Source organism: Vanellus vanellus (genome assembly GCF_965231255.1).
Source record: "Vanellus vanellus genome assembly, chromosome: 3".
In the NCBI taxonomy this organism is placed as follows: Eukaryota; Metazoa; Chordata; class Aves; order Charadriiformes; family Charadriidae; genus Vanellus; species Vanellus vanellus.
In genome coordinates, this window is record NC_138907.1 from 38092771 (window position 1) to 38110681 (window position 17911).

Here is a 17911-nt window from a genome sequence, read left to right on the forward strand (position 1 = left end):
TTAAATACCTCCAGGGGTTATGACTCAACCACTTCCCTGGGCAGCCTGTTCCAATGCTTGACAACCCTTTCAGTGAAGAAACTTTTCCTAATATCCAACCTAAACCTCCCCTGGTGCAACTTGAGGCCATTTTGTCTTGTCCTATCACCTGTTACTTGGGAGAAGAGACCAACACCCACCTTGCTACAGCCTCCTTTCAGGTAGTTGAAGAGAGCAAGAAGCTCTCCCCTCAGCCTTCTTTTCTCCAGGCTAAATGCCCCCGGTTCTGTCAGCGACTCCTCATAAGACTTGTGCTCTAGACCCCTCACCAGCTTCCTTGCTCTTCTTTGGACTCGCTCCAACACCTCAATGTCTTGTATTGAGGGGTCCAAAACTGAACACAGTATTCAAGCTGTGGCCTCACCAGTGCTGAGTACAGGAGGGCAATCACTTTCCTAGTCCTGCTGGCCACACTATTTCTAATACAAGCCAGGATGCTATTGGTCTTCTTGGCCACGTGGGCACACTGCCAGTTCATATTCAGCCAGCTGTCAACCAACACCCCCAGGTCCTTTTCCGCTGGGCAGCTTTCCAGCCACCCTTCCCCAAGCCTGTAGCGCTGCATGGGGTTGTTGTGACCCAGGTGCAGGATCTGACACTTGGCCTCGTTGAACTTCATACCATTGGCCTCAGCCCATCAATCCAGCCTGTCCAGATCTCTCTGTAGAACCTTCTTACCCTCAAGCAGTTCAACACACCTGCCCAACTTTGTGTCATCTGCAGACTTCCTGAGGGTGAACTCGATCCCCTTGTCATTGATATAATATTAAACAGAACAGGCCCCAGTACTGAGCCCTGGGAACACCACTTGTGACTGGCTGCCAACTGGATTTAACTTCATTCACCACCACTCTTTGGGCCTGGCCATCCAGCCATTTTTTTACCCAGCGAAGAGTGTGCTCATCCAAGCCATGAACAGCCAGTTTCTCCAGGAGTATGCTGTAGGAAATGGTGTCAAAGGCTTTACTGAAATCTAGGTAGACAATGTCCACAGCCTTTCCTTCATCCACTAAGCGGGTCACCTTGTCATAGAAGGAGATCAGGTTAGTCAAGCAGGATCTGCCTTTCACGAACCCATGCTGACTGGGCCTGATCGCCTGGTTGTCCTCTGTGTGCCACATGATGGCACTGAGGACGATCTGTTCCATAACCTTCTCCGGCACCAAGGTCAGACTGACAGGCCTGTAATTCCTCGGGTCCTCCTTCTGGCTGTTCTTGTAGATCGGTGTCACATTTGCTAACTTCCAGTCAACTCAGACTCCCCAGTTAGCCAGGACTCCTGATAAATGATGGAAAGTGTCTTGGTGAGCACTTCTGCCAGCTCCCTCAGTACCCTTGGCTGGATGCTGTCCAGCCCCATAGACTTGTGTGTGTCTAAGCGGTGTAGCAGGTTGCTAACCATTTCCCTTTGGATTATGGGAGCTTCATTCTGCTCCCCGTCTTCTAGCTCAAGGGGCTGGGTACTCCTGGAACAACTGGTCTTACTGTTAAAGTCTGAGGCAAAGGCGGCATTAAGTACCTCAGCCTTTTTCTCATCCTTTTCCTCATCCTTTGTCACTGTGTTTCCCCCCGCATCCCATAGAAGATGAACATTCTCCTTAGTCCTCCTTTTATTGCTAATGTATTTATAGAAACATTTTTTTATTTTTTGGCGAAGTGTTCATAATAAATTACAGGCTTAACGTAGATATTTTTGGGGAATGGCTGGAATACCAGAAATCTTCAACTATTTACAAAGAACAGAGTTAGCACTACTTACATTACCTTGCTTCCTGAAATGTTACGTGCATGCTATAGAGCTTTACATATAATTACTATAATTCCACAAATGGTATTTTGGTTTCTTTTAGTGTAGTATTTAAGATTTTGGGTTTTTTCATTAAAATTTCTTGGAAGTTACTCTTGAAATTACAAAGAAAAGTATTAAAGTTTCAGCTGTGTAACATTAATCATCCCATACTGTAATTTTCAGCTTTGATATGGTGCATCTATTGTGTGAAGACACTTATTTCTATTCTTTTCTAAAAATGCTTATTTTTACTGTATTTTTTCTGATATTTCTGCTTCATCTAATTTTCTGAAAATCCTTTTATCCTCTCAAAGCATCTATCAAAGACAAACATGTAAACGTTCATGTATTCATGTAACACATTTAAATCCATTTGCATATCTTTGCGGTACCTAATCTGCTCCCGGAAAGTGACAATTACTCTAATTTATCTAGTAGCTCTTAATGTAGGTCAACAAAATCTTTGCAATAAGGATGTATTGATTTAATACAATCGGTTACTTAAATCAATATATCTGTGCAGAGCAGTAGTAATTAACACTTTTTTAGGAAAAAAACATATAGCCAGATTGTTTTAGGAAAGTGGCATTTATGCCCCTAAGTGTTACATTCTGGTAAAGAGAAAAGAAAAAATATTTAAATGAAATTTAATTGTATTGCAAATCTCTCTTTCCCAGTAATTTTCCAGTAAATCATCTGTGTATGGAATCTGTTACTTTCACATGGGAAAGGCTGCTGGTTTTTTTTTTTTTTTTTTTTTTTGTAGGATCTCACGGCATGTACTTTCATATCTGTTTTACTTCTAGGTATACGTTGTTGCCATGAAAATTAAGAAAGAAGCAGAGACCAAACCGAAGCATGTTTTAAAGAGCACAGAGGAGGATGAGGATGATTTTGGTGCTGTAGATGAGTTGCCACCAGATAGTTTGATAACGCTTGTACAACCTGAGCTGCCTGCACTTAGCCGTCTCTGGTTAGCTGCACTGAAAGATTATGCTCTTTTAACTTTACCAGCTGAATTTGCTACCCAGCTTCCACCAGATGGTAAGCACTGGAATTTCTTTTTGTGGTGTTGTGAAAAACAGAAAGAAACCCTTAGCTGAGACTTTAAATTATTCTATAAATTAGTTGGCAGGCGTGTGTTTTATGCAAGTGATAAATTTCTGCCTATGTGTAATAGGAATGTATGTTTGAAGTTTGAGTGTGCTTTTTTCCTTCAACCTGAAATGAAGATATTATTCATCTGAATCACAGAGATCATTAAAATCATGTCTCTAGAATTAAGAATACCTCTACACCTCTAATACTTTGCTATCACATGCAAAAAGGTGTTGACTATAAGAAAAACATAGCCCTTGAGATTAGAGCGGGTATTGTCTTATAATATTTTACTGAATTACAAATGAGTGTTCTATATGAAAAATGCTGCGAGACCCGCTGACTTTGCCCGCCTTGGTTGCTCTCTGCTTACTGTTCTGTTGTGGCCACTGCACTTTGTACTAATGTTGCTCGTTCACAAGGAGAATTGGGATGCACTGTCACTAGCAAGGATTACATCTGAATACGTACATGATCAAATACACCCAGAGTAAATAATAAATTTAGAGTACTATGTGCTTTTTGTCTATTATTTGCAGAGAATTTCAGAATTTACCTTTGCCTTGCTAATTTAACAGGGGGAGCGTTTTACACTCCAGAAACAATTGATACAGCTAGACTGCATTACCGAAACTCCTGGGCTCCCATACTACATGCAGTGGCGCTTTGGCTAAACAGTACAGGATTTAATGCTTCAGAGTCAACAGAAGAGACTGCTTCAGCAATGCCCAATTCACAGAAATGTGCTACATCCATTATGCTAAACCAGACACCTGGAACGCCACCTACCACTAAATCTTTGCCGGAGATAAATAAAGATCGAATGCATTTAATTTTGGGTAAGAGTTACAAGTTTGGAGTTCAGTATGAATGCATTATGGTATGAAATGGTATGGGAATAAGATAAGATACTTTGCTTGAAATCTGGGAAGTTTAAATAGATCAAATATCTGGATACTTCAAAATATCTGTCTCCTCTCCGTATCTCTCTGCCCCCTGTGTTCTTTATAGCTTTGAGAGAATATTTGTTGGTGTGATTATTGTGATTTTTATGGACAAGTTGTATCTCTAGTTTATTCATGTAATTGAATCAAATGAGTAGGAACTGTTATATGCTGCAGTATAATTCAGATGATACAAAATATTATGCTTCAAAGACAAAAGCTGTAAGGTTATTAAAATACACACCCTCATAAAACAACAGTTCAGTAGAGACTGATATTTGAGAAGTAACATGGAGTACCTTTTGCATCAGTTTTTCATCTGTGAGTAGCAATCACCGTTTCCCTTTGTTGTTTTCTAACAGCTTTAAGAGGTGGATGCGATCACTTATTCTGAGGAATGCCAGCAGTTTGCTGAGATATACAGCTATTTAAAACCAGAATTAAGTGCCATATGTATAATATGAATATTGCATAATTTTTGAGGCTTAATTTTCATCTCTGTTATTTTTACATTTAAAAGACTTCAATAAAATAAAACTTAATTTACAATTGAAGGATTCAGAAGTCTGACGTACAGATCTTTAGAACGAAGTGTGGATTTCTGTTAAGTGATATAAGTTGCTTGCTGATACCATTTATTATTTTTCCTGCCAAATTTGGCAGAAAAGAAAGCAAATACAATTCTGCTATTTCTAATACATAAACTCTCTTTTTCCTTTAGAGGAGGAAGAGTTGAGAAAACATCTATCTTTCTGAAGTTGTTAAGAACCTGCGATGCTAATAAAGAAATTTAAAAAAGAAAACTTGATTTTGTGATTAATGTGAACATTCTTTTTAACTATTGCTTTTTTCAGGTGTTAGTATACAGTTTCTGTGTTCCCCACGACCTGAAGAGCCCGTTGAGCATGTTACATCTTGTTTACAAGCACTTCATACTTTATTGGATTCCCCTTGTGCCAGGATCCATATTGCAGAGGATCAGGTACTGTATGAGCATGTTGTAACAATCAGCTTTTTCTAGGTCTTGGTCTTTCATCTGTGATGATTACAAAAACTGTAATTATTTTTGCATGAGAAAAGTAGTTGCTCATCATAAGCAAGTGACACAACAATTAGGAATTGTTAAGTCCTAATTAATTTTTTTAATACGTATTTTGTTTTACTGTAGCTCCTTGGTGTTGAACTCTTGAGTGTACTTCACCGACTCCTCCTGACCTGGGATCCTCCTTCAGTCCAGCTACTGGTTACAGGAGTTGTCCAGCAGATAGTAAGAGCAGCTCAAGATTATTTGCAGGAAAAAAGGAATACCCTAAGTAAGATTTTGAAAACACGGCTTGCTTTGCAGAGTAAATAAGCAACAGGTTTTCATATTGGGAAAGGATCTCAAATATGGTTACACTGAGGAGGAAAATGCTGTGTATTCCACAGATACTCCTGATGTATTCATAACCTCACCTGCTAATTTCTTAATTCTTGTAAGATGTAGTTTTTGTTCCTCTGATAATTCTAGCAGTTATTCCTTTCATGTCTGGTTTTCGTTTATTTTTCTTGGGTATGAGTGATGAAAATTATAGCCAACACACCACTTAAGGTCTTACTAATACCTTGCTTAGTTTCATTAATGTTTCTCTATTGACTGCCCCCTAGCACTTGATTTACCTCTTTTCTGAACTTTAATCATTCAGCCCCCAATGTAGGGTCTTGTGGTGCATCCCTGGCACAACTGGCATTCGTGAGGTGAATGAGCTGCTAGTGGAACCAGTGTGACAAGTTGCCTGCCTAGGAGATCTTGCCAGGAAGTGGGAGCAGACTTGCATCTGGGTTCTTACTTCACTGACATTCAGGGTGTGTCAGCAACCAGGAGCTCTGGGAACAGGGTGTGCAAAGAGGAGCGAGGCAGTTGCGATGGAAAGGCGTGCTCATGCAGCCCAGAAGTGCTGCTCAAGACTGTACAAGACTGCTAGAGTCAGCGTAATGATGGCAGTGACATACAGCAAGATACAGTCTGCTGACTGAGGAGCAATCACCTCTGGCACATCACAGGTCTAATGACCTGGCTTGACATTCAGATGGAAGTCCTGATATGACTGTTCTCCAGCTGCTTATCTGTGCATTCAGGGCTGGAGGTGACATTGGTCTCACCTGAGAGATGTGAATGAAATGCCTGTGAAGGTGAGCAGATTCTGTAATGTCAGGAAGGGCAAATGGGAGAGTGACATGTTTGTCACACAGGTCCAGCCCAAGCCCCATGTGTCGCAGAAGGAGGGACAGCCATAGGCTATGCTGGAATATGGCCCTGGAGGATGGGACTCCCATCCTCCCATCCAGGTGGAGGCTGCAAGGTTGTGACTTCCAGCAACAAAAGGCTTTATCTCCAGATATCTCGTTGGAGACACTATAGGGATCTGGCAAGAGAAGAGGAACAAGTTGTCAGGGTAGGTATCTGGGCCAACCGTCCCTCTTTGACAGCTCATAACTGATACCACTAAGAGGAAGTGAAGGGTCATACCAGTCAGGAACTCTCTGCTTGTTTGCCACAGACTGCTGAATCAAGAAGAGAAGGTGAATGAAGCCATATTAAACCAACTGGAAGAGGCCTTCTAATTGCAAGCTATGGGAGCCTCATGAGAGATTTTTATTATCCAGGTGTGCTGGAAGGACAGCACTGCAGGATGCAGTGAAATCTGAAGCTTTCAGAAGTGTATGAAACACATTTTTTTTCAGTATGGATGCTGGACAGTCCAAATGAGGGAGGTGCTCAGTGGATCTGCTACTCACTAATACAGAAGAATTGGTTGTGAAGGTTGATGGTAGCTGTGGCTGTAGCAGCCATGAGGTAGTGGAGTTCATGATCCTGAGGGAAATGATGAAAGCAAGCAGCTGAACAAAAGCTTTGGGCTGACTTAGCAGACTTGGGCTTGTGCATGGAGTTTGCAGATGAGGTCTTGCGGGAAGCTTCCCAGAATCATAGAATGGTTAGGTTGGAAAGGACCTTGAAGATCATCGAGTCCCAACCCCCCTGCCATAGGCAGGGACACCTCTCACTAGACCAGGTTGCTCAAGCCCTCGTCCAGCCTGGCCTTGAACACCTCCAGGGATGGGGCCTCAACAACCTCTCTGGGCAACCTGTTCCAGTGTCTTACCACCCTCAAAGTGAAAAATTTCTTCCTAATGTTTAATCTGAACCTGCCCTCTTCCAGTTTAAAGCCATTCCCCCTTGTCCTATCACTACATGCCCTTGTAAAAAGTCCTTCCCCAGCTCTCCTGTAGGCCCCCTTTAGGTACTGGAAGGCCACAATAAGATCTGTCCAGAGCCTTCTCTTCTCCAGGCTGAACAGCCCCAACTCTTTCAGCCTCTCTTCATAGGAGAGGTGCTCCAGCCCTCAGATCATCCTCGTGGCTCTCCTCTGAACACGCTCCAGCAGGTCCATGTCCTTCTTATGTTGGAGACTCCAGAGCTGGATGCAGTACTCCAGGTGGGGTCTCACAAGAGTGGTGCAGAGGGGCAGAATCACCTCCTTTGACCTGCTGGCCACACTTCTTTTGATGCAGCCCAGGATATGGTTGGCCTTCTGGGCTGCGATCGCACATTGCTGGCTCGTGTTGAGCTTCTCATCAATCAGCACCCCCAGGTCCTTCTCCTCAGGGCTGCTGTCCAGCCATTCCCCACCGAGCCTGTATTTGTGCTTGGGATTGCCCTGTTCCAGATGTGCCAATGCACTTGGCCTTGTTGAACTGCATGAGGATGGCTTGGGCCCACCTCTCCAGTCTGTTCAGGTCCCTCTGGATGGCATCCCTCCCCTCCAGCGTGTCTACTTTACTAAACAGCTTGGTGTCATTGGCAAACTTGTTGAGAGTGCACTCGACCCCACTGTCCATGTCGCCAAGAAAGATGTTGAACAATACAGGCCCCAGTACCGACCCCCGAGAAACACCACTCATCACTGGTCTCCACTTGGACATCGAGCCATTGACCGCAACTCTTTGAGTGCGACCGTCCAGCCAGTTCTTTATCCCCTGAGCGGTCCATTTGTTGAATCCATATTTCTTCAATTTAGAGACCACGATATTGTGTGAGACAGTGTCAAATGCTTTGCAGAAGTCCAGGTAGATGACATCAGTTGATCTTCCCTTGTCCACTGCCACTGTAACCCCTTTGTAGAAGGCCACCAAATTTGTCAGGGATGACTTGCCCTTGGTGAAGCCATGCTGGCTGTCACCAATGACCTCCTTGTTTGAAAGAGATGGTTCATCTTTGGTGACAAAAAATAGCTTATCCAAAAGTGCGGGATGCTAAACAGGTATGGCAGGAGGCTGACTTGGCTGAACAGGAACTTCTGACTGAGCTCAAATGTGACAAGGAAGTGTATGGATAGTGGAAGTGGAGCCGAACTATTCAGGAAGACCACTGAAGATGTCTGCTCAGGTATGGAGGGGTGGAATTAGGAAAGCCATGATTTGGCTGGAGCCGAGACTGGTGGTGAATGTTAAGTGTGACAAGAAGGTCTTTTATAGGTATGTTGGCAGCAAAAAGACCAAGGAAATTTAGACCTACTGCTGAATGGATTGGGTGATCTAACGACAAAACACATTGGGGGAAAACATGAGGCATTATTATCTTCTTTGCGTAGTCTTCCTGTGTCTGTCTAGTGAACAAGTTTAGGGGAGAGAATTGCTATCTACTGTACATGAGCATCAGGTTGGGACCGCTTAGGCAAAAGCTGGACATACCCTGGGACCAGGTGGGATGCATCTGAGGGAGCTGGCTGATGATATGCTAAGGCTGCTGCAGTTATCTTTGAAAAGCTGTGGAGCTCAAAAGTGTGATACCAAATTGTGCACCTGCTGCCTCTCAGGAGAATCTTGAGTTGCAGGACTGAGAACCTGCTGAAGTTCAGCAAAGGCAAATGCAAAATCCTGCATTTGGGATGGAATAACCGTGGGCATTGGTATAGGCTGGGGAGCTGACAGATTGGATGGCAGATTTGCCGAATAACGAGTTGAATGTGAATCTTTGGTGTGCCTATGCAATGCCGAAGATTCTGTTACTGGGCTGCATTAGAAAAGCATGATGTGTACATTGAGGGATATGATTTTCTTTTCAACTCAAGCTTGTGATGATGCTTCTGGAGCAGTGTCTAGTTTTCTTTGCCCTTCCCCCTCATCTTGAATAAGAGAGATGTTGAGAAACTGAAGGAAGTCCAGCGGAGGTCCATTAAGCTGCTTAGAGAGATGAATTATGTGACATATGAGGAGAGGCTGAGAGCTGAACTTGTTTAGTCTGCAGAAGAGAGGGTTAATATGGGATAGAATAGCAATCCCCCTTCTTAAAGAGGATTTAAAGAGAAGACCAATCCAGACTTTTCTGAAAGGCACATGGTGGAAGGACAAGAGGCAATGGACACAAGTTGCAGCAACAGAAATCCAGATGGGATACAAGGAAAAAATTTGTCACCATGGGAGTGGTAAAGCAGTAGAACAGGTGCCCAGGGATGTTGTGGCACCTCCGTGCTTGGAGATATTCAAAACTGGACCAGCTCTGAGCAACCTGCTCTAGCTTTCAAGTTGTCCTTGTTTTGAACAGAAGATTGGACTTGGATGATTTATGGAGGTCCCTTTCAACTTAAATTTTTCTGAGATTCTCTGATGAGTTGACATACCTAAATCCAGTTCCTCTACTTTGCCTAAAATTAATCCTTTCTTCTTTTATCCCTACTTCTTGTGGTATATTTCAGCTTCTGATGTTTTGCTTAGGCTTTTCATCAGGATACTTTGTTACTTTGTTTCTACTTTGTGTAAGAATATCCTTGATAAGGATATTGGCATCAGTCCAAAAGCTACTTTTTGAGGTATTTTTAGTAACCTCTTCCTTTTAACAGAGCATGTCCCTGTTCAATCATCCCTCTACCATTTCTTTAAAAGTCTTGCATTGGATGTACTGTTTCTATCTTTGCCAGGTAAATTAGTTTCCAAGTTCCAACCTGGCAAATAGTTCATTGATACCTTGTTAGGTTAGGTGTGCCATGTTTTTTCTTATACCTGAAAGAAGTAAAACAAAATCCAAAGAATATTCTCCTACTAAGGAAAAGTACAATCTTAGTCTGGCACAATATACTGTTGAGAAAAAAAAAAAAAAAAAAGACCTGTTAGCTTTTACCCATTTGCACATAGGAACAGAGAGACAATTTTGCTGGAACTTGAGGAACCAGCATAGCTAAAAATGCAAGCTCTGTTCTTCATATGAATTAATCTAATTGTTTACTGTAGGCCCAGTAAGTTGTATTTTTCAAATCAGTGAATGTGATAACACTAGCAATCATTTAAATTCATAGGAGCTCCATAGGGGTAGTTCAGGCCAGCTTTCACTTACTGAATCTCTGTTGCTTTTTAATGGGAGAAGGAAGGACTGCAGCTGGCCAAGCTGCCATTCAAAAGAGAGACTTTTTGAACTGAATGCACTGAAATCATGAACTCAGACATAGAATCCTACAGTGCTTTTCTGTTCTCTGTATTTCATAGTCAATTTAGGCTGAAAAAAAGATTTTGTCAGGGTGGAACATTTAATTAATAGCCATTAAATTAAAAAAAAATGTTGGGCCTATGTATTTGGCAGTCATTGCTCTTAATTTTACAATTAGTTTTAAAAGAAGCAAAATAATTCCTGCATTTTTATTTTGTGTAAGTATTACTACTTTTTTTCTAGTTCTGGATGGATTTTTAAGTATTGTTGCAATCACAATACTTCTAAAGCATTTTAAACCCCTTTAAGTCATTCTAACTAAACCATTTAATTTGACATGAGCCATGTTTGTCATATCTTACTGTGAAGCAACTTTTTCCTCTTGATTTTTAACTTTTTTCTAAAGAGTGTTTCATGTTGTATATGGTATGGAATCCTTCTTAACTGTCTCCTCAGACATTTCTTTCCTTTTTTCAGATGAAGATGATATGGCGGAAAAAGAAAATCCTCTTGCTTTAGGAGAGGGAGGTGCAAGTGGTGGTCTTGTGCCTGGAAAATCTCTAGTCTTTGCAGCCATGGAATTGCTCATGTTTATCCTAGTACGGCACATGCCCCATCTGAGCTCAAAAATGTCAGATTCTCCAAGTCACATTGCTGCCAAATCCCACCTCTCTGAGGAAAGTGCTCGTCTTGTGGCTGCAACTGTTACTATACTGTCTGACCTGCCTTCTCTGTGTTCTCCGGCAGGTAAAGTATTGTAACAAAATATATGTAAGCGGTTACTGTAGGGGAAGCATCGTGAGCATATGATGTTAAAAGAAGATAAAATATATTTTCATGGCATACTTAAAGGGTTGTCTATTGAAAATTATGATTAGGTTCTAAAATAAATTAAGAATTCGGGCTTTTCCAGTGAGAAACATGAGGAAAATTATTTGATTTTAGGTTTGCATGTGTGCTGTAAGTTTGCTGGGGAAATGAGCTCTATATCCTATGATTTTACTGTTGGGTTTTTTTTCCCTTCCTTTTTTTCATGATTTTGAAAGCTTTTGGACAGTTTTAATCATATTGTAAGAGAACATAAACATCTCGGAGATAATTAAATTCCTGAGAAGTTCATCAAAAGTAGCAGCTGAATGAAAAGAGAATCCTACTGAGGAAAAACCAGCACAGTTCAGCTGTGATACACTTGGTTTTGCAGCTTTTGGCTGTCAGTCATCCCAAATGTGACTCTAAACTAAATGGAGCTTTCTTCTGCCCTGGGAGACTGTCACAAGGATATGTGTAAACTAGGGTAATTGCACTGAGTGGAGTTCATAGGTAAAGGACACAATTGCATGGGAAGCTGTGCTCTTTGAGTCTTGCTTTTCAGAGAACAAATTGCTTAAGAGTTGTCTCGCGGATCTCTGTGAAGTTTCACGCACTGTAGACAAGACATTTAGAGGTTGGTCTCTTGATGAGATGCATTATAAATACCATATTTAGACAAAGTCATGCTCAGAACACAACGTGGGCTGTCTTCAAACGGACAATTTGTGTCCTATAATTCTTTAAAACATAGTAGATTCAGAGATGATCTGGAGTCCTGTGCAGTTTTTATTTGATTCCTGGTTCTTTTTCCTTCTTTTTCCTTTTTTTTTTTTTTTGGGGTGGGGTGGGGTGGGGTGGGGAGTTGGGGGGGTGGGCAGAAAGAGTAATGGTACTACTTCTGTGTTGACTGGACTGAAGGCATGACTCCCAGCATTTGACAAGTGGCCAGTGAAAGTAGCTCAGAAACTGTTGTTAGTCTACAGAGACTGCTGGAGTTGTTTAGTTGTTTTTTTTTTTTCCCTCATACAGAATATGTAGCCAGCTGATAGCTGTAGGGAGGGGGGATAGTACATGCACAAACATTTGTGTTAATTGAGCCTTTGGATGTAAGGAAAACTGTAAACAAAGAGAATTCATCACTTTATGTGATTGAGTAGGTTTTTTGTATTTCTTCCTCTTTCTTTAAAACATGACCGTCTTGCAGTCTCCACTGGACAAGATCCTGGGCAATCTGATCTAGAGGAACTGCTGCTTTGAAAAAAGGAGGTTGGACTAGATGACCTCCAGTAGTCCCTTCTAGTTGTTAATTATTTTTAGTGTATTTATCCTCACAGCATTCCCAGAAGTAGGAAAATGGTGGGATTTGTGTTTCCACAGATGTGGGAACAAGAGGAATAGAAAAGATATGGAAAGAGACCTGACTGCCTGAAGTGAGCTGTAGATTGATATGACATGCCTAAACCCAGCTGTACCCTTCTTTAAGTCCTACAGGAACTTAAAGTCTACATGTGTTATTGAAACTCCTTCTAATAAAGTTCCCATGTGTCTAAAGTCAGATTATGTTACTTGACCAATATTTCCTGAGTATGCCTAACTTGCATCTGCAGAATTGGCTGCACAAAACATACAGATAGGTGTTGATTTCTTCTGAAAGGCAGTGCAGTAGGAGGAGGGTCATTTTGTCTCCTTTGTAGAGTAGCCTGATGGCTAGTTTGCCCAGGATGTGAGGCACCCAGATAACTGCCTTACTTTGCTTCTGGGGCTTGTACCACACACCAGTTTACTTGGAAAGTGCCATAACTTGGTTTGGATACTTGTCCAGACCTCCTCTTCTTGTTGTTTATTTTATAGGACCCTAGTGATATGCGGATCCTGTTTTAAGATATTTAACAGTCTGGATGTGTTCAATATGATACATACCATGTATCACGTGCCATGTAGGTCAAAACTTTAATAGCTGAATCATCATTCCTGAATTGACAGCAGCATTTTAAGTGCTGGTTTGTATGACTTGTGTTATGATACACTTCAGTGGTACCAATGAATGAATTTGGTGATAAAATATCAAACAGCACATATCAGTTGTTATCTGAATTGCAGTTTATCTTGGTGTTTCCTTTGTCTCCTAGCCATATATATCTATATTGGGAAAGCTGAAGAGGTTATCTACCACACTTGTTGGAATTAACTTCAGAAATTCTATTTTGTCCTTTTTTTTTTTTTTTAATAGGATGTATGACAGTCTTGCCCACTATCCTATTTCTGATTACAAGAGTATTGAAAGAAACAGCAGTAAAATCAGCAGATAATCAGGTCCCACCTCCAGTCAGTGCAGCCCTTCAAGGGATAAAAACTATTGTTACTCTTCCAACAGTCAAGACTGATGAAACTCAAAAACAGTGGACAGGTCTTATCCGCAGCACTCTGGCATCTATCTTGGAATACTCTCAACCTGGTAAGTTGTTTCCCAGTACAGGAGAGTTAAAATTAGAGAACTGGGGTTTGCTGTAATTAAAAGGCAAGTATTGTATCTACCTATAATTTAATAGGCTTCATGTCTGAGGGTTGGGGATTAAAAATGGTGATGAATTGCTTGTAAAATTGAAATGGGAGAAAGATCTGAGCGCACAGAGCGTAACTAATCAGAGTTACTTAATAGGTTGTGTTGAAGACAAGAACAGCATGGACTTTAAGAAAATACAATTACATCTCAGGAGTTCCCATTCCAGATTTGTCCTTGTTGGTCTGTTTTCTTTGACAATATTGATCATAACCTCCTGTTAGAAGTTTTGCCTTTTGCAACTCCTCTTGCAGCACCCCCTCTCTCAGATCCTTTCCATAGAGTATTTTTCTGTACTAGTTCAGGCTTTCCTCTTCCATTTTGAATCACATTATGTTGTGACTATTTCAGGCTTTAGATTTTCCTGACCTTGCCAGTATTCGTTGTTTCAGCTAGTGACTTGTTTCTGGAACTTGGAAATTTACCTTCTGATATTGTTCGGTCTTTCTGACATCTGCTGAATGTCTTGCAAGTAAAAATCCAAAGGAGTTCCAAGCTGAATTCATTTCACTTCCTGGACCATGCCTCAATTTTTGTGACTACTGACAACTTTAGATGTGTTAGCAAGGCCTGAGCAAACTTATCATTTCCACCCCTCCTTTCCTCTTTCCACAGAATACCTGCTAGCTTAAAGGAAAGGAGACTTTAGTTGACAAAACAGTGTTGTTAGAGGAACTGATCTCTTTACTGAAACTGGAATTGTTCAGTACTGTACATGGATTTGACACCTTGAATTAAACCTCAAGAGAGATGACAATCAGCGTATCTTTTAAGTGTTTGCTGACACAATTCAAATATTCACTCTAACAGTCACTGTTATTAAGATGGAGTGTGAAGACAGCAAGGGTGGCAAGGTTCATACTGAAGTAGGATATTCACAGTACTGTTACAAGCTTTCAGTAGTGAGAAGAAATCCTACCTCTGCCACCAAAATCTGTTACCCACCAGCAGGATGTCTACTGTGTCTCTTTAGAAAATTGCAGACTACATCTCTTGGTTCACATTTGTACTTTGCCTTGCCCTTCAAAAAGCAAAAAAAAAAAAGATGTCCAGTCTCAGCTGTGAAGTTAGCAAAAGAGAGACACAAAGATTTTTCATTTGCATAATGGTAGTTCAGCCAAAAAACATCCTATTACATTCCCAAGGAGCCATTTATAGAGACTGAAGAGAGGCTTGAATAGAGTCACTCATGTGAGAGATAGGGACTCATGTGAGAGATAGGGAGTGAGTAGGTAGTTGCAAACGATTCTGAAAATGTTTGAAGGGGAAGGATCAGTAGGTTTGTGTTAAACAAGTCAAACTTTTAATTTGAGTTGGCACATCAGCTCTTGTCTTCCAGCCTTTTGTTACTGTAGAGATTTCTCAGTCCCTCTTTCCAGAAACATTACTGGCTTTAGGCTTTTTTGCAGACTTCAGAAATCTTTCTCAGTTCCTTGCAGGAGCGTATGTTTTCCTTTTCCTTTCCAATCTTTTGTGGAGTGGGACACATCTCACACATAAGAATCTAAGTGTACTACGTACAATTTCAAATACTAATTCATAATTCATACTCATAATTCAATAAAATTTAAACAAATATATTTAAAAAACAATAAAACGTATTTTTCAGTTAAAAAACTTGGAGTAGTTTTTTGAAGTGAGGTTTCATATCATGTCAGCTAGTCACTCAACTGGCTTAGCCATCTGTAAAGGGCAGTCTTGCTGATTTTCTTTCTGCTGACTATATATCTGCTGTTGCCTTGTGCCTCTCAAGGGACAGCAGAACCAATCTGGCTGACAAAACCAGCAGAACAGTACTTTATACGTATATATTATCATAATTATATATGAATATATTTTTTTCCTATTGATGTAAATTCATGAATGAGATTTGTGAAGACAGAGCTTGTGCAAGGAAAAAAAGATGCCAATGGCAAATATAGATTATTTGAAAAGCAGGAAAGTTTAAGTAGGACTGTTCTTTTTGGTGTCAGGTAGCTATTAGATCAGCTAGTCTGTTACGTGAAACCTCATGTTAAGTAAAAGTTGTTTCCAAGCTGGATATCAGTCTCTTACTCTGCCGTATCAGCTGAAGAGATTTAAAAAAAAAAAAAAAAAAAAAAGTGAAGTATATTTTAGTGGGGAAAAGATCTAAAACCAATCTGGTTTTCCTCTCTTGTTTGCAGATTGAAAACAAAAAATATGACTTGGTCAGAGAAAGTGTGGGTGATGTTTTTTCCTTGATATTTAAGTTTCAGAAAGTTTGACTTACTTTATTAAAGCAACTATTAGAATAGCATTGCTCAGCTTTTTGTCAGTTGCAGTCAATAATGATAAAGGGATTCTGTAATAAGTAAATGTGTATTTGTATACAGTTGCAAATAATTTCAAGCACGTTTATTTCCTCTTTGTGGGTTTATCTGTGTTCACTGGCATTTACTAAACAAATTGTAAACCCTTTTTGGAATAAGCTAACAGCATGTTTGGTTTTGTTTTTCAGAAGCCTCTAAGCCTATTCTTGATGAAGTAAGCATACTTACAGCTATTGCTCTCTTCCTTTGGTCAGCAAGCACCGAAATAATCGGAGTCCAGTCTTTACAAAATGGATGTATGAACAGATTTAAAAATGCATTAAATTCCTGTGATCCTTGGGTAAGATCATGTTATAGGCATGTGAATAATATATAGCTGAGAAAAAAAAATTGTCATGTATTTACCATATTTCCTGAATGCTTTGTAATGCCTTTATTTCAGAGACAGATACTGCTTGTCAAAATAACTAGAATTCTCAGTAGTGCATTTAGAAACTCTTTAGTGAGTAAAACAACCCAAACTAAGGGCTTCTAGATAATGTTTGTTCATGGCCTTGTGCCAGGTTCTTGACTTGCAGCTTTTTAAAAGGAAAAAAAAAGTCTTTGGTATGTGAAACTTTAGCAAATGAAAACGTTAGTTACCAGAGAGTGGTGACATTTCTACATTAATACTGACTTTTTTTAATACAAAATAAACCACTTTTTCTGTAGATAAAATTACAGCCCGCGTTTCTGATTCATTTTATATTTGCTTGTGCAAAACCTGTGCTTATTTTATGTGTTCAAACAAAACTCAGTTTGAGTACAAAAATGTAATTTTGTGATCACCATCAGAACATCTACAGATAGTAAGTTATCTGTCTCCTGATTTCACTTCTGCTCTTTGGTTTGTCTTTATGAATTAGCTTCTAAATTATTTTCTCACTAAAGAGGGAAACTAAAAAGTTGTGGACTGACTTTGTTCAAGCGGGCTAATGTGCTGTATAGTTAAGCTTAACTGTTCCCGCCATGAATACATCAGTATGAGTGGGTATACAAATCTGCAGGTGGGAGATAAAGTGAAAGATCTATAGTGTTTCCACAAGTGAGCGCTGCAGAGGTTCTGAGAAGAAAAACATGCAAAAAATGCTGATGTGTTTAGGGTCACAGTGAGGCATTTAAAATCCTGTTTAGACTGATAATTGTTCTCTACAGCAGGGCTGGCGTTTTCCAGCATGGACATAAAATTCAGTTGGTTCTGAAGCCTGACTTGGGGTGGAAAGCTACTTAAAATTCTAGTGTATGAATGGAAATGTTAGTTGTATTAAGCAGAAACTTTTATGTCATACTCTGGCTCAGCTCTGTATAAACACATGAACAGAGAGAGAAGTACATCTTTGCCCACCACCCTACTGGAAAGCTGTCAGTGAGCTAGAACTGCCCACTATTTTTGTAATTCACAGAGAATGCTTTGATAGCAGCCAGATTGTGTCCACGCTTCTTGCTGATGTGCAGAACATATACCCTGTAATGCTTGTGTGTTCATTCTAGTTTTTTGAATGTAAAACATTCGTTGTGTAACTAGAGAGCTGTTTGTAATAAAAGCATTATACTGATTGTACTAAAAGCATTGAACAGATTTTGGAAAAAACTCTTCTAAAGAAATACCGCTGCCTCATAAGAAATACAGGAGTATTTTTGAAACTATTACGACCTGCAAAAGTCTGAAAGGTTAGATATCATGTATAGTAATAATCAGAAGGCTGGGGAGCTCAATTTCATTTTGCCCCAACAAGTGAACTTAGTTGAGAGACCCTTGTCTCAATGCTAATGGGTAAATTTTGCAGGACAGTGTGCCTTACACGCTTTGAAGAAGCCCTGATTTTACCTCACAGGAGCTTTTGTAGACTTCTGTAAATGCAGAATAGTCAAAAGATTTAT

General features: G+C 40.3%; 1 protein-coding gene across 1 annotated transcript in view; it reads left to right on the forward strand.

Annotated features, from left to right (window-relative positions):
- Positions 1-17911, forward strand: part of HEATR5B (HEAT repeat containing 5B) — a gene marked incomplete at its 5' end in the record, with an annotated part of 59175 nt that overhangs the window by 37127 nt on the left and 4137 nt on the right. The window contains 7 exons of the mRNA XM_082480171.1: positions 2635-2872; positions 3505-3765; positions 4725-4852; positions 5039-5183; positions 10808-11077; positions 13371-13595; positions 16180-16331. Coding sequence (XP_082336297.1) covers positions 2635-2872; positions 3505-3765; positions 4725-4852; positions 5039-5183; positions 10808-11077; positions 13371-13595; positions 16180-16331 — 1419 coding nt within the window. The remainder of the gene's footprint in view (positions 1-2634; positions 2873-3504; positions 3766-4724; positions 4853-5038; positions 5184-10807; positions 11078-13370; positions 13596-16179; positions 16332-17911) is intronic.